Source organism: Heloderma suspectum, chromosome 1 (assembly GCF_057233095.1).
Source record: "Heloderma suspectum isolate Gila_16-S chromosome 1, 16-S_ref, whole genome shotgun sequence".
NCBI classification, from domain to species: Eukaryota; Metazoa; Chordata; class Lepidosauria; order Squamata; family Helodermatidae; genus Heloderma; species Heloderma suspectum.
Genome location: NC_139458.1, coordinates 7,551,265 through 7,575,551, shown reverse-complemented (window position 1 = coordinate 7,575,551; position 24,287 = coordinate 7,551,265). Strand labels below are relative to the sequence as shown.

The following is a 24,287-nucleotide window of genomic DNA, read 5'->3' as shown; positions in this document are numbered from 1 at the left end:
GCACCTATGGATTCTTCTCCCCACGTTGGGGGTGGGGGTGGGGGTATTTCACTATGGGCTGCATCCTTCTTCGTCTCTTTTCACCTCTCTTCACTCTTCCGTTTTGCTTCTGATTCTTTTTTTTCACACGGCACACCTCTTTTTCTTTCTTGTTTCAGAGGAGCTCAAAATGTAATAGCAGAGGAGCCGCCTGGGGTTTCCTGAAGTTTGTGAATCCCCATAATTTTAAATCCAGGAGCAGGACGGGAGCCAGCAAAGGCTCAAAATAATGTTCAGAATGACGAGTTCTTCAGGAAATGAGTATGTGCCTTTAAATTCTTCTTTGTTTTCCCTTTGGTTGCATTCCCAAAGGAGTTTTCATTTCTTGGACATGCAGACAATTAAAGTAGGATGGATCTTATAGTAGTTGGCCAAACTCCATCTTCTTCCCACATTTTGGATTTCTTTCAAAGGGCAATGTTGTAGTATATATGGCATTTTATTTTTAAAGTGTAAGTTTGTACACTTAGGGCACAATCCAGCAGGAAGTTCTCCTGCACAAGTCCCGCTGAAATGACTGGAAAGTCAGTTGCTGCCCTGGTGACTGAATGTCTCCAACAGATGGTACCCGTTCTCACAATCTGCCTCGGTGATGATTTGGGCCCTCATTTGTGTGTTCTGCGTCTGCGGAGGAAGAGAGAGAAAGTGTGACTTTACCATGCTTTGCCATCCTTTTTGCAACTCGAGACATCAATGCTGTTCTTTTGTCCTTCCTGCTTCCCTAGCAAGTAAGACATTGTGGAACTCACCACGACAAGATGTAGCAATGGCCCAGCCTTCCCTAACCTGGTGCCCTCCAGATGCGTTGGACCGCAACTCCCATCACCCCCAGCCAGTGTGGCCATTGGCCATCTGGAGGGCACCAGGTTGGGGAAGGCAGCTGGGGCCAAAAAACTTGGACAGTGTCAAAGTGACATTAGACCAGGAGTGAGCAGAAGGCAGATTGTCAGATGTTTTAGACTTCAACTCCCAGAAGCCCCTGCCAGCATGGCCAATGGTCAGGAATGCTGGGAGTTGAAGTCCAAAACAACTGGAAATCTACTTTCTGCCCACCCCTTGGTTAGACCAATAAATGGAATTAACGGCCACTATTAGTCATGATGGTTATTTGGAGGCTCTCAGTTCAGAGGCAGCATGCTGCTGAACACCAGTTGCAAGGAAAGAACAGCAGGAGAGGGCTATCCTGTCTGTGTGCTTCTTCAAGGCATTTTTTTAATGATGATTATTTAGTACATTTGTATCCTGCTTTGTGTCCAGGAGGGAACTCAAGGCAGCCACCCAGAAACTGACCAAAGCTAGATTTGCTTAGCTTCAGGCAGGTGGCTGCATCAGGTACCTTGAGATCATGCCCTGGAACTATCTGGCTGGTCTCTGAAACCAGATGCTGAACTAGATGGACCTTTGATCTCATCTTCTTACATCTTTATGACAGCCTTCCAGGATCTGTTTCCTCTGGAGGAGAGGATCTGATGGTGTCATTGGTCATAAACTATAGGTGCTGTTAATTTATTTTACTGCTGAGTTTTTCCTTGTGTTTTTAATGGATTTGTTTTTATGCTATACTTTAATTAAGATGTTGTGTTCTAATCTAGATTTTAGCCATCTTGAGCATTAATTTCAGGGCTCCTGGCCTGAAAGGCAGCCTAGAAAGATTTTAAATAAATTAATTTTTTTAAAAAAATGGCAGAAAGGCAGGATGTAAATTAAATAATTAAATGACATGTACCAATGGGCTGAGCAGACAGAAAGCAAGCATGCACAAATGCAGGCAGTACTATTCCCAGTCCCAATGCAACATCAATCCCACTCATCCTAGCAAGATGAGAGCCAGAAACCTCTTAGGGCAGAACTACATTACAGGTCATTTCTTGGCTCTTTTTGAAGACTGTTGTTTTTGTTGTTCTATACACAATGCAGCCTCTGCTGCAACGTGTCTTTTTCCCTTCTCTCAATGAAAAATCACTTGTCTGCAGTGAATGTAAAAGCAACAGAGGGGAGCATTTTTAGTGTAAAAACAGCACAAAGGGGAAGGATTGAAAATCTCCCCCCCACACACTTCTCCGCCAGCCTTCCAACTGCAATTTCACCCTTGCCAGGCACTTCGTATAAAATCAAGGCACGTCACTGAAAAGAACAGTGGTGGCACCATTTCTGTCCCTTTCAGCTTTCACCGCAGCAGGCTGGACAGGATGTAGCCCAAACTGCAGTGACTTGGCCCCCAGACATCCGAAGCTATTTGCCAGGGCCCACCACAACGAACAAGACTGCACAAACCTTGTAAGTGAGGCAGACACTTTGCATAACCAAAAAGACATCAGTGGCAGCTTCGGGGAAAACACTGCAGGAGGGGCGCATAGGAGGGAACAGGGCATTTTGGAGGGTGGAGGGAGGAAGAGACATAGCAATAATTTTACATCCTGAACATATGATGGAGTGAGCTACTCTCATCTTGGGGAGAGGGGGCTGCTTGCTCTCCTTTGCCCCTCTCCTGGCACTGCTTATGAGAGCCACTGCGACACTCAACATACTAAGAGCTATCAGCTTCGGACACTTCCAGCTACCTGATCAGCTCTGTGGAATGAAAGCCTGTCTGAAAAATGTGTTGTTTTCGGGCTTTGTCCAACTGGATAGAATAAAACAGCTTTTGAAACATGCTCGGGGGCACACCCTTCTTTATTGCTTTCTAAATTACTTTCTGTAGTTACAGCATCCTATGCCGAACATTTCTGAAAACAGCCAGTTAAGATCAAGCTACAAGAAGCGTTTCCCAACTGTTTTGTAAGAGAAAAAAGGTGCCTTCGCGTCCTGCTTGGGGGCACCGCGTTAGGCACCATGGGCAACAGAATGCCGGATTAGGAAGCCCTTCAGCCTGATCTAGCACAGCTCTTCTTGTGCTCTTATAATATGCAAGTAAGAAATCGAGAGGAAAAGCCATGCCTCTCCTCTCAAGGCAAACCTGACTGCTTCACAGAACAGCTGCTTTACGCTTCCATCGTATAACGTGAAGCAGCCTACCCCAACCTGATGCCCTCCAGAGGGGTTGGACTCCAACTGCCATCATCCCCAGCCGGCGTGGATGATGGGAGTTGCGGTACACGACGTGGGGGGTCGTCAGGGGGTGGGAAGTCTGATGCGAAGTGTGAATGAGGCAAGCGCGCCACCAGCGTGGAGCCCCCTGCCCAGGGTACGCTCAGGGGCGCACTGGGCTTTGGGAAGGGCCCAGACCGCGAGTTCACTTCGCTCCGAAGAGGAAGCGGTGGCGCGTTTCTCCGCTCCTCAGATGAGACGCGGCGGCTTCCTCGAGGGGCTGTGCGAAGAGATGCCCGACGACTCCGGCAGCACGGGAAACGCGAAGGATTCCCCGCCCCGGAGGGCTCCGCTCCCCAGGTCCCGACCCGCGCGCCCTCGGGGACGCCGCGATGCGCCCCAGCCGCTTGCGAGTAAGGCGGCGGGGCGCCCCGGAGGCCCGCCGCGCTCCGCCCCCGCGCAGCCGACGGGGCCCAGCAGGGGCAGCCCCCCGGCAGCCTCCGCGCGCCCCCGCCGCGGCGCGGACCGCGGGCGGGGCGGGCGGAGGTGGCGCCTGTTGGCCAGGCGGCCGCCCGCCGCCTCCCCGCCCCTTTAGACCGCGCAGCGCCCGGCGCCGCAGCGGCCCTCGACGATGCCGAACGAGAGCTGCCACGCCGCGGAGCGGCTGCCGGCGTCGGGCGAGAGCCCGGCCATCGCGGCCGTCATGTTCTCGGCCGGCGTGCTGGGCAACCTGACGGCGCTGGCGCTGCTGCTGCGGGCGCGGCGGCGGCGGCGGGCGCGGCGCGAGCGGCCGGCGCCCTTCCACGTGCTGGCGCTGGCGCTGGTGCTGACCGACCTGCTGGGCACCTGCCTGCTGAGCCCGGTGGTGCTGGCGGCCTACGCGCGCGGGACCACGCTGGTGGGGCTGGCGCGGGGCGGGCGCGTGTGCCGCTACTTCGCCTTCGCCATGAGCTTCTTCGGCCTGGCCACCATGGGCTGCCTGGGCGCCATGGCGCTGGAGCGCAGCCTGGCCGTCGGCGCGCCCTACCGCTACGAGCGCCTGCGGCGCGGGCGGCCCGCCGCGCTGCTGCTCGGCGCCCTGCCGGCCCTCTACGGCCTGGCCGCCGCCTTCTGCGCCCTGCCGCTGCTCGGCTTCGGCCGCCACGCGCAGTACTGCCCCGGCACGTGGTGCTTCATCCAGATGCGCCTGGCGGGCGCGGGCGCGGGCGGGGCGCCGCCGGGCGGCGGGGGCGTCCTCGCCTTCTCGCTGCTCTACGCCGCCCTGCTGCTGCTGCTCATCCTGGCCGTGCTGCTGTGCAACCTGAGCGTCATCGTCAACCTGGTCCGCATGCGCCGGCGGGGCCGAACCGCCCGGCGGGTGGCGCGGGGCGCCCCGCTCCGCCCGCTGGCGGCGCCCGGCGACCTCGCGCCGCGCAGCCGCAGGGGCGCCCCGGGGCTGCTGCCCACGGCCGAGGAGCTGGACCACCTCATCCTGCTCTCCATCATGACCATCACCTTCGCCGTGTGCTCCCTGCCTTTCACGGTGAGTCGGGGCGGGGCGCGGCGGGGCGGGGCGGCCTGGGCCAGGGCCCGAGCGCCCATAACGAATTGCTGCACGCCGCCCAGAGCGGCCGGGCGACCGGCCAGGTGGGCGATTTAGAAATCCGGTAAACAAACACAATAATGAAAGGGCGGGAGGAGCTGACGCGCCAGCCCCTGCTCTCGCCGCCCTTGTCTTCAGCCCCCAGATGGGGGCGGGAGGGCTGGCTGTGGCACCTCAAAGCCCTCTGCAGATGCTCAGAGTCACCCTTGGCTTTCTGCCGTTGCTTCGAATAATAAGGCAACCCTGCGCAAGCCTGGGGGGGACCCGCAGAAGCTCAGTGGGTGGGCACCTGTGTAGCATGCAGAAGAGCTCGGCGCCAAGCCCTGTCAGCGCTAAGGAAAAGGGGGCCGGTGCTGGGACAGACCGCTCTCTGTGCCCAGCACGCCTGCCTGCACCAGGGCCTGGGGCGCTGGAGACCCCCTACCCGTCAAGTGCAGAAAAGGGCAGCTGAAATGATCAAGGGGCTGGAGGAACTCCCCCAGAGGAAAGATTACGAGATCTGGGGCTGTGTGTGGAGGGAGTGGAGAGGGAGACCTTTTCCTCCTTTACCGTAATACTAGAACCCAGTGGGGTCCTTCCATGAAGCTGATGTATGGGACATTCGGGACAGAGAAAAGGGAGTCCAGTCCTTCACACAGCGCAGAATTCAGCTATGGAATTCACTACCACAAGACGTGGTGATGGCCACCCATCTGGATGGCTTTCAAAGTGGATTGGACAAATTCATGGAGGAGAAGGCTATCGATGGCTACTAGTTCTGATGGCTCTATGCTACCTCCAGTATCAGAGGTATGCCTATGCATACTATGTTGCTGGGGAACATGGGCAGGAGGGTGCTGTTGCCCGCACGTCCTGCTTGTGGGCTTCCCACTGGGGCATCTGGTTGGCCCCTGTGTGAACAGAATGCTGGACTGGATGGACCCTGGCTCTGATCCAACACGGCTCTTCTTACAGTCTTATGTGGATCATGCAGGGCTGGATGGAGGCTGACCCAGTCTTCCTCAAGGTCAGGTGCGTTGGGAGCAACTCCCGTTGTTTCCATCCAACACGATGGGAGTTTATTTCATTGATATCCTGCCTTTCCATCAAAAATGGTGCTCAAGGTATCTCACAGTAATAAAAAAGAGATTAAAATTTGAAAATTATAATGAAAACAGATGAAAACCAAACTCCAACACATCTGGAGGGTACCATGTTGGAACAGGCTGGCCCTGCATAGGGCAGCTTCTTAGGTTCCCCAGCCCCATATATGCAGGGCGAGCCCTGGAGTGAAGCTGAGCCCCAAGCAGGGTTCAGCTGTGCAAACTATGGGTGACTCGTAAGAGCATTTTTGGATGTGAGGCTTGCATCTCCCGGGTACCTTCCTCCTGCTACTGTGGATGCAAATGTCTGATCACTCTTAATGTCCCAGAGAAAGCATGGGAGAGACATTTGTAAGGCAAATGCCCATCGTGGCCAATGTAGGTTTTGCATTCCCATTACAAGCCCTGTTGAAGCAAGGACCATGAAAACTCTCTGGGTTGGATCCAGGATCTGCCTTCAGGAGAGAGAAGGGCTCCATTAACATAAGTTGCCTCCCCCTGATTTTCAAGACCCCATTCAGCAGGGTCCCTTGACCCCCTGTGTAGCATTCTCAGGGGACTGGAGGGGCTGCAGTAGAAAGGAGGGTGGCGGGGATGTCTGGTCCGGTAGCCCAATTGCATATGCATAAATTCGGGCTTAACTCTCTGTGAGTGTGTGCGCAGAGTGCCTTTGAGAAGCCACAGCCAGCCCTCATACCTCTGGGGTTAGGAGAAAGGCACTGGGTTCTGGAGCGGAGGCCAGCAATCCTTGTGACTGGGCGATGGCCTAGAGTTTCATTTGCTCTAAATTCAGTCATTGGAAAGCACAATGTTGAGGTGGCCGGAAACTAAGACAAAACCAGGAGGGGGGCAGGGGCTTCATTACTAAAATGAGAAGAGCTGGGGCAAACTGTGTGAAGCCCCATGATGGTCCCAGGTTCAGACCCCTGGCACCTCCTGTCCCCCACCACTTGTCGACTCCTGGTTACCCTCCTCACCAGAAGCAGCCTTTCCTGTTCTACAAGAGCCACTGGGCTGTCTACGCCAGAGGTAGGGAGAAAGTACATCTCCAGATATTTGGGACTGCAACTGGCAGAAGCCCCTGCCAGCGTGGCCAAAGTCCAAAACATCTGGAGATCAGCTTTCTGCCCACCCCTGAGTGCACACATTACGTTATTCCCATGTTATTCCCACTTTCTGGCCAGTTCCAGACCTCAAGGCAGTTGACAACATGCAAACAAGCCTAAAAATGCAATAAAAGGTCAAGCATTTCAGTGACTTGTGGTACGATGTTATGCCCATCTTTTCAGGAGTCAGTCCCGAGGAGTTCAGTGGGTATACAGAACTGCAGCTCTGCTGTTTATGTGTTACTTCTTATTACATGACATGATAAACCAAACCATATTAACAATAAAATCCCAAGGAGTCAGTTGTAAAATTAGCCCGATAGCCAAAGGGTGTGTGTGTGTGTGTGTGTATAATTAGAATACCACACATCTCAAAGCCAGAAGAGAATGTTGAGTCAGTGCATATGACTAAAGGAGCTTCCTTTGCATTGCTGGACTATTTATCCATGTTTTTAACTGATGTGTACGTCACAGCCCTTGCAACAGGTTTACATATTCAGTAAACGTAGTAGGCTTATCTGTTGATATATGGCATGCACTGGATTGATGGCTTTAAAGAGGGGATTAGATCTGAACTAGGCAGATTTTAGGTTTGTGGGTTCTACTTTAGTTTTCCTCTAGAACCCCCCAAGGTCCACCAACTGGAGCCAGGTGAAAAATAGTGGCACAAGATGGCAGACGTAGAACTGCAGAACAAAGTGCTTCCAAGGCCGTGCTCAGCCCAGGATTTGGTTTTCGGTCTCAGATCTGGAGCTCACACACAAATCTATACCTATCCCGCCACCCACCAGTATTCTTGATTTCAGCAGCTCAATTTAGGGAGGTGTTGTTTTTGTTGGCGTTGTTGTTAAACCATTGGGAGCTGGAAATCCTAGCTGATCTTCTGCAAATCAGTTGGAGATCAAGCAGTAGATCCTGATCTACCTTTTGCCCACCCCTGGATTGGACACATCCATGGAGAAGAGGTCTGTCCACAAATGTTAGCCACCATGGCTCAGGGTTCAAGGGCAGTGAGCACACTGCTGAGTTTGCAAGGGGCAAATAAACAAACACAGCTGTTGTCTTCATGGCCAGCCACTGTTGGAGACAAGATGCTGATGTATTCAGGATGTTCTTTGACTGACTCAGTCCCGCTTACTTTGGAGTAGTCTTGCAGGGGCTTGTCCTGCTTGCTTCTGAATAGGCTTAAAATTGGTAATAGTAACATTTTGGTCTCGCCCACTTTGGCTCTGCCCAGTGCCCACGCTGCCTGTGGCCATGCCCACCGATGGAATGTAGCCCCCAAGACCCTTTCCAGATTGGAATTCAGCCCTTGGACTGAAAAAAAGTTCCCCGGCCCTACTGTAGATTCGTTCCATTTGCATGCATAGGTGTTACTACATTCCTGACCCACCCTTTTTCTGCGATGAAACTCGAGGCTGCTTATGTGCGTTTCCCAGGCAGTCTGCTATCCAGGCACCGCTCAGACCCAGACTTGCTTCATTCACTTCAGCAAGGGGGATGCACCAGGAGCCTTGAGGTCTTGCCCTGAATTATTTTAGCATCGCTCTTTGCCGTTCCCTTGATCCCTTTGGGGAGGAGGGATTGCCTTCTTTCTTGGTTTTCCCTTTCTCCCATATTTAGTCCAGTTGATTGTGCTGGCGTTTGTGTTTGTTTTTCGGTTCTGTTCGTATGTTATTGCTCAGGTTAAAATTCAGGGCCAAAGTACCGTCAAACATGGAATTTCCTGTACCCAATGTTTGGTTTTGTTTTTAATGACAAGGAGCCCCTGTCGAAAACCGTTATAGAAGTAGGTGCAGGCAGGGGCGTTGCTAGGGTCTTAAAAGATCCGGGGCACAGGCCCATAACACAAATTTGCATACACACACATGAGTCTAAGCACACGTCTAATGTGTGTGTGTGTGTGTGGTGGGTGCATGCAGTGTGCTTGCGTGTGTGCATAGATTACATACATACTGTACATACATAAGAAGTGTGCACTGACCCCCCACCCCACTTCAACTCAGGCCCTGATTCAGCATTTTGGTACACATCCCATTTCTGCTCTGGCCAATTTGTAGTCGGACCACTTCAGCTCAGTGCCAAACCTGAGTCAAGGTTTGGAAAAACGAGTCTTTATGCTTCCTGTTGACTACCCTGGGAAATTAGAAAAAAAAAAACTAACTTTTTTCTCTTGGTCAGAACTGGATAATTTCAGGCATAGTAGCCCCCTAGAAGGGGATTACACCTGCCCAGTGTCAGAAAAATAGGTGCAGGGTTTATATTTTGATTTTCTTTTAAAGGGAGCTGCCAATAACGTTTGAATTCCTTGGAAGAATTGGATAAAAATTTCAGGATTCATTGCTCCATCAGAGGAGATCATGTCTGCCAAATTTCAGAAAACTAGCCCCAAGGGTTTTTGTGCAGGGGTGGCCTTGACATTTTGAGGTCTCCAAAAGAGACCTTTTGGAGGTCTCCCTATGTTCCTTGTGGACCATTGTTCTGAAAGTTACAGACAGCCTACAGTTGTCCCTAAGTAAGAAACCAGCAGAGTTTCAGAAGGATAGGTGCAGCAGTTCATATGGAAGGGGAGTTCTCCAGTTTGGTGGAGGGAGTGATTTGCTTTCCCTTCCATTCCACCTTCCCCAATAGTTTTTGGGTAAGTTTGTATGAAAATGCACAGGTCATTAGAGGTCTCCCCCAGGCAAGAAACCTGCAGAGTTTCTGAAGGATATACATGCTTTCTAATTTAGAATTACTAGAATTTATTTACATTTCACCAGTGTTAGCAGCAGGGGAACATGGGTGGGAAGGTGCTATTGCACTCATGTCCTGCTTGTGGGCTTCCCATGGGCATCTGGTTGGCCACTGTGTGAACAGAATGCTGGACTAGCTGGACCTTGGTCTGATGCAGCACGGCTCTTCTTATGTTCTTAAATAGAGAGTGCCTTTGAGCATGTGCAGAATGTTTTTCTTTCACCACTGAGCACTTACATTCTCCCCCTACCAATTCTATTCCCTTCCATGCAACCATTCCTCCTCATCCTACCATCCTCCAGCAACTCTTCATAAAAACAGATGTCTTGTTTTGTGCAACTCCTCTCTATGCACAAGCTCTCATTGTATCTTCCTCCCCATAACTTTTCAAGACAGTTATGGAGAAACTCTGTGCATGCACTAAGTGCCTTTCCCTCACCACTGAAGCTAGAGTTCATGCAACCCCCCCCAACCCACAAATGACAAAACATGCATAGGACTGAGCTGAAAGGGTAGTCAATTCATTAGACAGAATTGGAAAGGCACTGTATTAAGCCTGCAGTGCCATGCTCACAACTCAGGACTTATTTCTGAGTAAACATGCAGAACATCAAGGGGCAAACCTCCCTGCAAAAGTAACTTGTGCTGGAATCCTATGCACACTTTCCTGAGGGTAAGCCTCATTAAACATAATGGGACTTCTCAGTAGGCATACATAGGATTGCATAAATTAGCAATATTTATCTTCCCTCCACTTAAAAAAAAACCCAAACTCCTATTTTTCTTAAAGCTTTCTGTTCAGAGGAACATAGGAAGCGGCCTTGTATTGAGTCAGACCCAGGGTCCATCTAGCGCAGTATTGTTGACACTGATTGGCAGCAGCGGCTCTCCAGCATTTCAGGCAGGATTCTTTCCTAGCCTTGCCTGGAGATGCCGGGGATTGAACCTGGGACATTCTGCATGCCAAGCAGGGGCTCTGCCACTGAGCTACAACCCTTCCTATTGCTGGATAATGGCAACGGACAAACAAAACAAGCCCAGTTTTGTTTCTCTGCAACCATGTGAACCCACTCTTCTCAAAGGCTTGAGTGAGAAGGAGAAAAACCAACCCTCTTGTCTGTTTGTATAAAGTCAAATACAGTTCAGAACTTCTCTTGCCCACTGAAGAGAATTCTCTTTAAGAAATCCCCAAGATATGCTCTGGGTGGAATAAAGAAGAGAAAGAAAGAACAGGGGAGGGGAGGGGAGGGGAGGGGAGAAGAAAAGAAGAATGGTGATTGGAAATGTGCATGGGGTGGGGGGTAGAGAGAATTCCCTAAGCCAAATGGCTCCTTTCAGAGAGGTAGTACTTCAGAGGAATTTAGGAGGCTGTGGAGGGTTTGTAAGGATTGCACATACTTAAATGAACTTTATGGGGTGAGGTGGCTGAGGGCTTTTTCTAGCTTTTTTAAAACTGTAGAACCTATGTAAAAGCCCCAGCAGTTTCTCGATCATGATGCCACATAGTCCTAACCCTCCCTTTGGGATTATTTGAGTCCTACAGCTATTTAGGAGAAATTAAAGTGGAGGTGGAGAAAGAAGTCTGTGGAGGCTGTTTGGATCCTTTGCTGTACTGTAGCTACTAAACTTCCACAGAAGTCAAAGGTTTCAGTTTGGGACAGTAAAATCAGATGCTGTGTGAAATACCAGTATTTCACATGGAGCTCTTTCTTCCCTTCCTTCTCCTCTTCAAAATTTCATTGCAGGCAAGGAAGAGCAGAAAAGTAGGGGGAGAGAGGTTTTTTGCACCTCAAAAAAACCCTACACCAGAGATTAGGGATAGTGACCTCCTAATGGTCACCTTAAACACCTTCTGATTAGGATCTCTAATCCCCTGGGTGACTTGACAGTTTTTACTTTTGGTTTTAGACTTTGAGAAAAGGAAAATTTACCCATGGCTAGCACAAAAGCCACTGGACCTAACCATCTGAAATTTGGTAGGTTCAGTCAGCTCCATAGGGCCTGCTAGGTCCCCAAATTTTGTGGAAGCACAAAAAAATTATAGCTCTTTGCTTTGACAGTTTTTCTTGAAAATTGCAAATTTTACCTGTGACTAGCACAAAAGCCACTGGACCTAACTGCCTGAAATTTGGCAGATTCAATCGGTTCCATGGGGGCTACCAAGCCTCCAAATTTCATGTATTTATCCTACAAACTAAAAAAGTTATGGCCATTTTTGTTTACCAATGCAAGTCAATGGGAAAATGTTTTTAAAAAATGGCAATTAGGACAGCTCAAAAGATCCGGGGCACAGCTCAAAAAAGATCCGGGGCCTGTGCCCAGGTGGGCCCCTCCCTAACAATGGCCCTGGGTGCAGGGCAGCTGGGAAGTTAGTCCTACCAGCCATTTTCATCTCCAAATTGTCTGCCCATTGCTTTTCTCCATGCATGGGAAAAAAAAATAATACAGGGACTTGTAATTGAATCTTCCCCTCTGTGTAGGGGAGGGGCACAGCAAGCAACATGGGAGAGGAGCAAAAAGAGCCTGAGCAGAAAAACAGCCTGATGGGAAGGGGTAACGCAGACCCTTCCTGCTGCATGGCTGCTTTTCATTTTTTTAAAAACTCAGGGAAAGTTACACAGGGCTCCAGCTAACTTCTTTTCCTGCACCACAGAATTCAATTGTCATCTCACTCAGCCATGGAAGCTCACTGGGTGACTTTGGGCCAGTCACAGACTCTCAGCCCAACCCACCTCACTGGGCTGTTGTGAGGATAAAATGGAGAGGAGGAGGGTTATGTACACCGCCTTGGGTTCCTTAAGGAGGAAAAAAGGCGGGATATAAATGTAATAAATAATAATAATAATCTGTAAGAGCATAAGAAGAGCCCTGCTGGATCTGACCCAGGGTCCATCTAGTCCAGCATTCTGTTCACACAGTGGCCAGCCAGCTGCCTAAGGAAAGCTCACAGAAAGGACATGAGTGCAATAGCAGCCACCCACCCATGTTCCCCAGCAACATAGGCATGGTGCCTCTGATCCTGGAGGTAGCACATAGCCATCAGGATTAGTAGCCACTGATAGCCTTATCCTCCAGGAATTTGTCTAACCCACTTTTAAAACCATCTGAATTGGTGGCCATCACTACGTCTTGTGGTAGCGAATTCCACAGTTTATTCGCTGTGTGAACAACTACTTCCTCTTAACTGTCCTGAATCTGCCACCAATCAGCTTCATGGGATGACCCCATTGGGTTCTAGTATTTTGAGAGAGGGAGAAAAATGTCTCCTATCCACACCAGGCATAATTTTGTAGACCTCTATCATGTCTCCCCTTATCCTCCTTTTTTCTGATAAAGAATCCCAGCTGTTGTAACCTTCCCTCATTGGGGAGATGCTCCAGCCCCTTGATCATTTTAGTTGCCCTTTTCTGCACTTTTTCCATCTCTACAATATCTTTTTTTAGGTGGTGAGCAGAACTGTACAGAGTATTCCAAGTGTGGTCGCACCAGAGATTTGTATAAAGGCAGTATGTTAATGGTCGTTTTATTCTCAATGCCTTTTCTAATTCTGCCTCACATGGAGTTTGCCTTTTTTACAGCTGCCCTACACTGGGTGGACATCTTCACTGAGCTGTCCACCACAACCCCAAGATCTCTTTCCTGGTCAAGTCACCACTAGCTCAGACCCCATCAGGCTATACTTGAAGTTGGGATTTTTTACCCCAACGTGCATCACTTTACACTTGCTTACATTGAACTGCATTCGCCATTTAGATGCCATTCTCCCAGTTTGGAGAGATCCTTTTGGAGTTCTTCACAATCCCTTTTTGTTTTAACCACCCTAAATAATTTGGTGTCATCAAATGTGTGTGTGCGCCTTTCAGTATACAGTAACCATCATAATACTTTATTAACACTTAGGAATTAATAGAGCAAAATGCCCTACTTTTAAACAAGATGCCAAAATGGAATAATCCTTGAGTTAGATCCAACCCTTCTATTGCATAGAAGGATCTTGTTCATCAGCAGAACATTTATCAGTCTTTAGCGAGGTGCTGGCCAAGCTACAAATAGCACATGGTCTAACAGGTCAAAAGGATAAAATTGTGAACGGCTGAAATGGAGTCATTCCCAGCCGATTCTTCCCATGGATACAGATGGACTCGTAGTCATTTTGCCACTTGATGGGTCTCAACCACATTTAAACATCTTCAATCATACACCACGTTTACTTTTTCCCATCCTGCTTAGTCAGAACCTGAGAAGGAACAGCTGGCCATGCTTACTCTTTGCTGGTGTGTGGCCATGCTGGCAGGGTATGATGGGAGCTATAGTCTAATCAGGTTGGGGAAGGCTGGTTTAAACAATGGATAAATGAGAGTGGGCTCTGTGAATGCCACAGTTCTGCAAAGAAAAGAAAAGCTGGATTGAAGCAGCTTCCTGAGAATCTCAAGTATTCGTTTTTAAAAGCAAACACAAGTTTCTGGTGCTCATGGCTGCATAGCTTGAAGGTGTATAGGCAGTGCCTGCTGAAATCCCAGAAGCCAGAAGGATGATTGAGCCAAGACTTCTAATGGTTAGAGGCACCACTTCAGTGTCCCACATAACTCCCCACAAGTGGCAAATGATGAAATTATGCAAAGCATAATTCAGTTGCAGACTGAATTATGCAAAATTAAAGCAATGATGCAAATTTGCTCAATGTTCATAATTTAGGCCACAACCCTGTACACACTTACCTGCGAGTAAGCTCTGCTGAACATAGTGGGATGTACTTTTGAGTAAACATGCATAAGATTGTGCTATAAGTAAACCAGTTGTTGGATTTGGCTTTTTTTAGAGTAATTTAAAAAATATTATTTTGTTTTAAGCACAGGATATGCACATACCTTTCTATATTTTAATCTGACCCTGAGGGTGTCAGAGGAATAAACTATTTAAAATGTGTGCCGTCCTTCCAGGCTGGAGCACTGATTACAGTCTTGGCTATGTATTTTCCCACCACCTCCACAGCCACACAGCAGTTCAAATTTTGTATATGTATGGCTGAGTATACCCTAGATATTAAGCATTCTGGTTGGGTGGGCTTCCTGAAAACTCCCTCCATTTGTACAGGGGCAGGGATGACTGTTTGTTTGTTCGTTCTTCAAATTTTTATTGTGAATTTCAACAAACAAAACAAAGAAAAAGAAACAACAAACCAAAAAGAAAAAAATTATAACAGCATTCCAAAACCCTCCGTTTCGAATTATTACAGTATTCTAAAGAGAGTGAAAAAAGGGGGGAAATATAGGTTACACATAAACTTCAGTAAAAGCAGACCAAATATCCACATATAAGTCCATTTGCAAGTTACGCCTATATACCACTCTTTCAAATGTTGCTAGCGTTGTTAACTCTTCAATCCATTGCATTATGGGCAGTGAGCTTTTATCCTTCCATTATCGTAGTATCAGTCTTTTAGCAACCAAAGGGGCACGAAAAATCCATTCACGTTGACCATGTGTTGCATTCCAAGAAGCAGGTAAGTAATTTAAAAGAACATTTACATCAGTAAATATTAAAGAGCTTTCCAGTACAAAATGTATCTGTATAAAAACTTCCTCCCAAAAGGAGGCAACCATTGGACATTTCCAAAACATAAGAATAAGAGAAGCATTGACTGCATTACACCTCCAACAATTAGATGAATTTGACAAACCTTTATTAAAAAGTCATTGTGGCATCCAGGAGACCCGAAACAAACGTTTTTGCTGAATAAGGCATAACTGAAGATCCATTGAAATGTCTGATACAGATCCCAATGCAGCAGTCCATTGATTAAACAAAATAGGATGTTCTGATTCCCTGTTCCATTCCTGCTGTAAACCACCTGTATCATATTTATTCATTGATAATAAATGTTTGTAGACATGAATCGTAGGTCAATATATCTCATCAGCTTCAGTAAGTATTTCCAATAGTGAAGGAGACTCCCAAGCAGTAAAAAGAGCAGGACCAAATCTAGATACCAACAAATGTTTCAATTGCAAGAACTGTCATTCCGCTGTAGCCAGCAAATCAAATTGCTCTCACAAAGTTGAGAATAACAAGAACCCATCATCAACCCCCACTAATTGATCCAGGATAAAGATAATTTTATCTGTCCAGGTCCACCATAAAAACATTTTCTTTCCAATTCCTAAATCTGGATTTCCCCATAAAGTCAATTTGGCATGGGAAAATGGGTCAAATTGTAATTGACGTGACATTATACGCCACACTTCTCTAACTGCCAAAATTGTGGGAGGGGCTCTGGCTGCCTTAATATGCTGAGAACCTAGTGCCATCCATTTAAAGAGAGGCTCCAGACAAGAAGATTCCAACACTGACCAAGGTGGAAAATCCATTCGAAGTGGAAAAGACCAAAATTTAGTACAAGTCAGCAAATAGGCCCGATGGTACATAGCTAGATCCGGAAAACTGAACCTGCCTTCATTAATTGGAGTTTCATCCTTTTCCAAAGATATTCTTGGTGGAAAGGAACCACACACACCCCAAATTTATGAAACAAAACATTAAGTTTTTGGAAATGTTTGTCAGGTATAAGTATAGGGATCCCACTTATAACATGAATAATTCAAGGTATGGTATTCATCTTAAGTGTATTCACCTTATCCCATAAACTCAAGTTTAAAGATGCCCATCTATCTATATCTCATGAAATATCATTAATTAACTTGTGTAAATTTAACCTAATCATTTGAAATATATCTCTAGGAATAATTATTCCCAAATAAGTAATAAACTCTGGGCACCGTCAAAATTGCCAATTGGCTAATAAGCTAGGGTATACCCTATCTCCAATTGGCATTATTTCCAATTTTGACCAGTTAACTGAATAGCCATACAATTCACCAAAGTATTAATCAATTTAATCAAAGCTGGAACTGACAACTGGAGTCTTGAGATAAACAACAAAAGATCATCACCATAAAGGCTAATTTTAAATTCTAAACCAAAATGGACAAATTGGGATGACTTCTTTGTGGCTGCCACAAGGGGCTTTATTCCAGTGTGTACTATGTGGCACATTGAACTACTATCTGAAAGGCAGAACGCTCCCAGAAATCCAGTTAGCGTGGTTTTCTTGCCCTAAAGGGGTGTAGGGAGGTCTCAGGACCTAATCAAGAGGTTCCGATGTACTGGTGGAGGGGTACACCGCTGGGGTTCACAAGAGTTTGCTCTCTGCATGCTCCCACAGAATAGACGGGTGTGTCGGGCAGAAACCCACCCTGTTCTTTGTCAAAGGGGGAGCGAGGCAAGCAGCAGGCCGCTCAACCTGGGTGGCTGCTGTTTAGGCAGCGGCTACCCAAAAATAATCTGTGAAGGTGGAGGCCAGGCTTTGTCTGGGCTCTGCCTCATCCTGGAAGGCGTAATTTGTTAGTGGGGAAATGCACTGAAGAAGAAATGAATCTGGGGCAGATGGTGTGAGGAAAGAACTTGAGCGGGGCGGTTCTTGGGGAGACAATTTGGGAGGATCTGTGCAAGAAATGAATCTGTAAATGGGGGCATTTCAAGACAAGTGAGGCACAGAAGTCTGGGTTGGTTGTTGGTGTATTAGTGGAGGCTGGTGGCTCCAATGTCAGTGGGGCGGTGAATCCGCTCTGGGTTTCAGTCAGAACTCTAAAGGAGCAGATTTGCTGCCCCACTGACATTGGAGCCACCAGCCTCTACTGGTGCTAGTTTCTTGGACCATAAAACTGACCGGCCCGATCAGACCAAAAGTCCATCTAGTCCAGCGACCTGTTTCCAACAGTAGACAGCCAAAGGCAGGGCCTAAAAACCACAGCTTCCCCTGTTCTTTGCCGCCGCTTTGATACCTCTGTGGAAAGTAGTATATACATTGGAGTAATACAATAAAGAACAGGGACGGTGCAAGGCTGGAGATGTTCAGCATGCTACAGCAAGTGCTGGGGACTATTGGAAGGGGATTTGGGGAGAATGGGTGTTTGTGGGGTGGGCCCCCGATCCCAGTGTTCCCTTGTAACCCCACTTTGTGTTCTTGAGCAAACTGTGTTGTGGCCAGCCATGGGCAGAAAGGCAGCAACAACAGAAACTGGCTGCTTGTCCTAGCCTTGGATATTCAGCAGTATGCCGCCTCTGCCCATGGAGGTTCCATTTAGGTTCTGTGGCTGATAGGAGGGGTTTGCCTGGGCAGAGCTGGGAGAGAACAGGTGGGAGGAGGTTTGAGCGGGTGGAGCTAAGGAAAGGTGTAGCGGGGGTGGCTTGGCCGCAGGGGAGTTGCTAGGCCTGGGCCCCGCGTCTGTTTGCTATGGCCCCAGATCTATTCCACAGAGCCCTGAGTGTCCAGTGGTGCCAATGGAAGGTTTTTTTCAGCTTAACTGCCACACAGGGGGCAGTTTCCAAGGGGGATTGCAGCTGGGGAGGGAAGAGTTAACTTTCCCCTTCTGGTATGCTGACCCCCCCCCCTTCCCCTGCATGGCAATTGCACCCTTAGGGCAAAAGAAACTTTTCCCATTGGTTTGGGCAGATGTGGGTCAAGGCCCGATTCATCATAAGGGTGCAATCCTGTGCGCATTTAGGCAGAGAAAAAGCCCTAAACCTCCCAGCATTCCCCAGCCAGCCAGGACTTCTTTCTGTCTAAACATGCATGGGGTTGCATCCTAATTTATTTTATTTGAGATTATTTGGATGAGAAATTAATTGGCTGGTTTTGCCGCCTGTAGAATGTAAATGATCCATAGAAATTATTTCTAAATTTGCATGCATTTTAGCATATGCAGTTTTCACACAGAATTGTGTTCTACGGGCCTCAGCCCCACATCTTTTCAGTGCCTAGCAAGGCCCCTGCTTGGCAGAATGAGCGAGTGGATTTGGAGCATCCCCACTTTTCGAGGGCACCAGCTGTCCCTCACAGCTGCAGTGGAATTTTGTAGTGTGATCTTCGGGTGCAAGACTTGAACAAGAGCTTCCCTCTTCCTCATCGCTGTTAGCATCTTCAGTTAGGACTGCAAAGTCCCAGGTTGCTCTGGGTTTATTTTAAAATCTCGTCCACTTTTATAGAGAGCTAGAAGAACAGCCACTCAAAGCAGAGGCATGAGACAAGAGGCATGAGACAAGAGCTAATGCAGCTGAACTGATAAGAGCATGAACGGCAGATGGCGGAGTCCCCAGTCCAAAGCTTCCCTCAGCTGGGAACTCGCAGGACGGCCTTAAGCAATCCAGTCTCTCAGCCCTCATCTGTGATGTGGGTTCATAATACTGGTCTACCTGGAAATCTTTTCATCTATCTAGCTTGCATCTCCTTGAGCCTTTCCCACAGAGTTTTAGGCAGACATCTGATTATTGATTGTTAGTGCAGATGATGATGATTTCATGGTAAAAACCCTCACCAAAGGTGCAAAAGAGGCATTTGTAATGCCAATGAGCATGCTGGTCAATGTAGGTTTTTATATTCATATTACGAACTGATTGAAGCATGAGCCATTTTAAGCCTTCTTCTTGTAAGCATTCCTGAGAGGGCGAAAGCATGGGATACATGTCTGGACAATGTGCACCCCCACAAGCCCGATAAGGCATTTTTTTTTTGTTCTTTTCCCTCCTCTGTTTCCAGCCTGAAGCTGGTGGCGTGTTGCGTTGGGTGCGTTGCAACATCCATCACAGTGCGTGGAAGCCCTACCCAAGGGGCTGCTCACACACAGGACCTGTATACTGGGGAGGAGCGGGGACAAGCCTCCTGCTGTGGGGGGAGGTGCAGGCAGACCTCCTGTTCCTTGTAATGGCAAGGGGTGTGGTGGTGGTGCCCCCGACACATTGTTCGGCTCAAGGCTGGCAAAAGTACCAGCAGGAAGGGGCTCGGTAATGCCCTATAACATCCCTCCAGATGTGTTTGACTGTAACTCCCATCATCCCCATTATTGCCATACAGATACTCCAGCAGTGCCCAGTTATGCCACTAGTCCTCATTGTTCATTCTAGCACTGCTTTAGTGCTAATGGTAAAATGGGGGCACGGACCATCTGCGAATGTTCTTGGGTAGTGCATGTGTAACAACCACGTGGTGTGTGCGGGGGCCAGTTATCTCCCTCTCAAAAGTATTACTGCTGCATGTCTCCTGCCCATCCCAGCCTGCCTGAATCTTGTCTCCCACACACGCACACACAATTTCTCTTCCTCCACTTGATGGATTGAGAGCAAGGAGCCTGCTTTCTGGATTATAGGCTTAGTGAGAATTGTCATAACTCGCCTAGGGCAGCAGATAACCCTTTAAGGAAGTAACACATTTAGGTCCTTGCATACGAACGAATTCCTGGCGGATGACTGTCAGCAGAGGATGTGCTGGGATCTGTTCTTGGAGCTGGAGCATCTGCAGGCTGCGAAGTGTTCTGTGCAAGCCCTAATGCAGGAAGCATTTCTAATTATTCTAGATGCCGCTGCTAACTTAAATGGATTGCGACAAGAACATTCTGAGTTTATATGGGCTGAGCGGAACACAGGAAGTTGTTGAGGGTCTGGCTCACATTCCAGGGTAAATTTGTAGCTGTGGTTTTGCCTGCCAATGTCAGCCTGCCTTTCCTGCCTCCCGGCCCCTCTCCACTGCACCTTCCCTGCTCTCTGGCCGTTATTCCAAGGTCTGTCTGTATTCAGGAGCTGCCTTCAGGCTTTATGTACAGATGCTTCTTCAGGTCCTGATGCAGCGTCTTCGTGATACCATCTGATATTGGTATGATGCAGCCTTCTGGTGCCCTCCAGATGTGTTGAACTGCAACTCCCATGGTCCCCAGTCAGCATGTCCTATCATGGGAGTGACAGGAGTTGCAGTCCCACATATCTGGAGGGTGCCAGGTTGGGGAAGGCTGGTATGTGTAGATCTCCAGATGTGTTGGACTTCAGCTTCCTGACCATTAGCCATACTGTCGGAGTTCTGGGAGTTGACGTCCCAAACATCTGGAAATCTACATTCTGCTCACCTCTGCACTGGCGCACCCCTCCCCCCGCCGGCCTCTTCTAAGGCTGCTGTAGTGTGGCGTCTAAGAGACAGCCCTGAATCCGGAAGTCTCTGGTTCAGATCTTGCCTCTGCCATGAACAGATGGCCTTTGGCAGGCCGCTCTCTCTCAGCCTCAGCTGCAAAATGAGGACATTCGTACTGGCCTACCTTATAAGGCTGTGGTAAGGATGACAAGAGAAGTGCTTTTAACACTCAGATGCGACATAACTGCTGAGTAGCGTATTTCCCTTTTTCATTCCAGATCCGTGCCTTCATGAACAGTTTTACGCAAAATAAAGATTACAAGGAGGACCTTCGGGCGCTGCGGTTCCTGTCCATGAATTCCATCATTGACCCCTGGGTGTTCGCCATCCTGCGTCCCTCCGTCCTCCGCCTGATGCGGTCTGTGCTGTGTTGCCAGGGGCTCTTCAAGTCACGGACTGAGGACAGGCCGGGCCCTCCTCTCGCCAAACCAAAGCCCGTCGGACAGGTTGCCGTTTGCAGACAGTAGTCCGTCCCCTCTGTGTGCCCCCCCCCACCCTGTGCTTTTGGGGAAGGTGTTTGGAAGCCTGTCTCCGAACAGCTGCTCGGGGTAATGACAGAACCACAACTGGAATTTAGTGCTTTCGGGTTAACATGCCCAGTGGTCCTGGAAGTATTCGGCAGCCAGTCTGATCATACGCTGTCCTACATCTGTCGGGGAGGGGGGCCTCTGGGAGGATCGTCCAGCATGTCTCCATCCTGGCAGCCCATCGGGAAATACCTGGATGACAGTGGTAGACTCGACCAGTGGATATGAAGGGAGCATGGGAGGCGGCCTTCTGCAAAGCGAGACCGCTAGTCCTTCTAGCTCAGGATCGCCTCCGCTGATGGGCAGCAGTGGCTCTCCGGGGATTCAGGCGGGGGTCTTTCTTCCCAGCCTTCCGTGGAGATGCCGGGGACTGAACCTGGGCGTGGTGATCAGGGAGGGAGAGAACTACCTCCTTGAAGACCCAGGAACATAAGCAAAACGGTCAGTCTCCGGAGCTGTCCTCGTTCCCTGGTCCTTCGCTCTCGCAAAGTCTGGGACCAGCACGAAGCTGAGGGTGCACGCTGTATACGTGGTTGTCCGATGGCATTAGGATGCTGAGGCGAGGGCGAAGCCACCTCCATCCGCGGTAGGGATTTGCTGTGACCGCAAACCACAGCTGAACTGCAGAAGCAGGTAGGAGTGGAACCGTATTCGGTTGATGGCGAAAGAGCGATCAAACCTACATTAGCCTTGGATACCTTCAACCAGCCTCCCCCAACCTGGTGCCCTCCAGATGTGTCAGACTGCAACTCCCATCATTCCCAGACTGGGAATGGTGGGAGTTGCAGTCCAACGCGTCTGGAGGGCACCAGGTTGGGGAAGTCTTTGCCTTAACTGAATCTTTAACTCTGTTGTATAAGTACTGCAATTAACAGCTCGACATTTTCAGTGCTGCTGTGAATTCGGGTCAACTTGGTTGTGAAATACCTTGTGCCACAACCTTGAGCGGGCTGAATAGTGTACTCGGATCTTGCCAGACCTGACCTCCTGAATTCTCAGTATGGAACACAAATCAGGACAGGAGATGCTCGTACGTGCCTGAGGGCAGGGGGCGTAATTCACCAGTGCACAAAAGTGACCAGTGAGGACACCCCCTGTAGCTCTTCTTATTTTTATTTATTTATTTATTATTTACATTTATATACTGCCTTATGTGATAGAAGGCCCCCAAGGGTAGACAGCTGTGCTCCGTGCACCATAGGACAGGAGAGGTGCACAGACTTTTTGCCTCCCAAGGCCACATCTGATAGCAGATGTGGGGCCAGGGGATGGACATGAGCGCATATGTGAGCGCGCACACACTCCCCACACACACGCGCGTGCGTGCACTTTTCTCTGCTTACAGACTCACTCTTACAGGCCTCTCCGAACCCCCAGCAATTTCCAGAGAAATCAGTGCTTCTCCATCACTAGTAGCAATGGAAGAACAGCGATTTAGCAAGCGGGGGCGCTTTCACCTGTCCCACCTCCCAGCAAGACTGCATCGCCCCACCACAAGTCCAGCTGAGCAGCAGGAAAGTGGGTGGGGCCCATGAGCTGCACTAGGAGCAGCCATGGGCTGTGCACCTCTGCCCCTAGGATGTCCACAGAAGGAAAGTCTCCAGCAGAGGCAGGCAGCTCCGATGTCAGTGGGGCAGTAAATCTGCTCTGGGTTTCAGTCAGAACTCTAAAGGAGCTCTCCAAGGTCCCTCTTGGACAGCTCCTTTACTGTTCTGACTGAAACCTGGAGTGGATTCACTGCCCCACTGTCATTGGAGCTACCAGCCTCCATTGAAAGTCTCCTAACCTCCCCTCCCCACAGCATCCCTTCACACCCCATTACATTGTTCAGGAGAGCCTCGACCCACCAGCGGGGGCTTTTTGGTGGGAGGGGGCAGGGTGGTGCAGGGGAGAGGAGGGGTCAGAAACAGTCCTTCATGAACTTTTGTGAGTTATCTTAGGATCCAAGCTGTTGTTTCTATATGAAGCTGTATGGTATTTAAAATGGGGGGGGGGGGGATTTGTTAATTTTTTAATTCTGTTTTTGTTAAGAAATATGGACAAGAGGTTCAACTTTTTTTGTCTTTTGCATTGTGTTTTTTCCTTGTGTGCCATATATATATATGCTCCTATGCATGCCTGTTCAGAAGGAAGTCCCACTGAGTTAAAAAAATGAATACAGGTTGCAGAATGTCGCTTTCCTTTACACAACATTCTGACAAAGTGTCCTGGGACATAAGGCCAATTTTGTGTGTTTGTGTGTGTGTAGCCTTGTGCATAGGAAACCAAAGACAGTGTAAGATGGATGAAGGATTTGCAGCCTGTTTACTTCGTAAAGAATTTTCTACTTGCTTGATGTGCAGATTGATGAAAGTATATATGGGGAGTGTGTTGTGTGTATGGAAGTAATCAACATATAAAATGTGATGTGTGTTTTGTATTTCTGTATTTTTTTAAAAAAGTAGAACATTATTATAATAAAGAGTTGCCTTCATAATTCTAATTGTGTCTGGATTCTATTTTGTAAGGCACCATTTGCATGAATATTATTATCGTCATCAACAACAGCAGCAATATTTTAATTGTTTGGTTCTTTCTTTCTTTCTTTCTCCCTCCCTCCCTCCCTCCCTCCCTCCCTCCCTCCCTCCCTTTCTTTCTTTCTTTCTTTCCAAGATTTCTAAACTAGTTCGCAGCTGCTGCTCCCAGAGCAGTGTACAAAGCATTTTAAAATTATAGACTAAATTTTTATTTCAAAGCCAAAACTAAAATGAATACCGAAACCATTTTGGCACAATGCATTCCAAGACAATATCTGCCCCACTGCCTTTTTGGTTCACCTACGTTATAATGCCTACCCATTTTTGTCCTGGTCTCATTTTTTAAAAATCTTCATCAATAAATAAAGTAACACTGAAACAACAAAGATGTGTGGTAGGGTTAATTCCCAAAAGCAGAATAAAAGAGACATCTGCCTGATTCTATTTGGAATGCCAGGAAAGAGGGAGCCAATCAAACAGCTGGCGGAAGGGGGTGCTGCTGTTCTGGGGCAGCAACAGAGAGCATTGTCCCCTTCCAACACCCCCCCACACCCAGTTGTGAAGAGAGACTGATGACGCAATCCTATGCATCACGTATTCTAGGGTGCGATCCTATGCATGTTTAGACAGAAGAAAGTCCTACAACTCCCAGCATTCC

The 24,287-nt window shown here is 48.6% G+C and overlaps 1 protein-coding gene across 2 annotated transcripts in view; it reads left to right on the top strand.

Moving 5' to 3' along the window:
• Positions 1–3,639: 3,639 nt before the first annotated feature.
• Positions 3,640–24,287, top strand: part of PTGER2 (prostaglandin E receptor 2) — a 32,294-nt gene continuing 11,646 nt past the window's right edge. Inside the window, exons 1-2 of one of the 2 annotated variants that reach the window (XR_014787852.1) lie at positions 3,640–4,588; positions 20,805–21,746. Coding sequence is in view for 1 of the 2 variants with exons in the window: in XM_084834854.1 (XP_084690980.1) it covers positions 3,698–4,588; positions 20,805–21,053 (1,140 nt within the window). In the remaining variant the exon portion in view is untranslated. Of the gene's footprint in view, positions 4,589–20,804; positions 23,594–24,287 lie in introns of those variants that run through there. The other variant, XM_084834854.1, reaches the window with a different exon arrangement.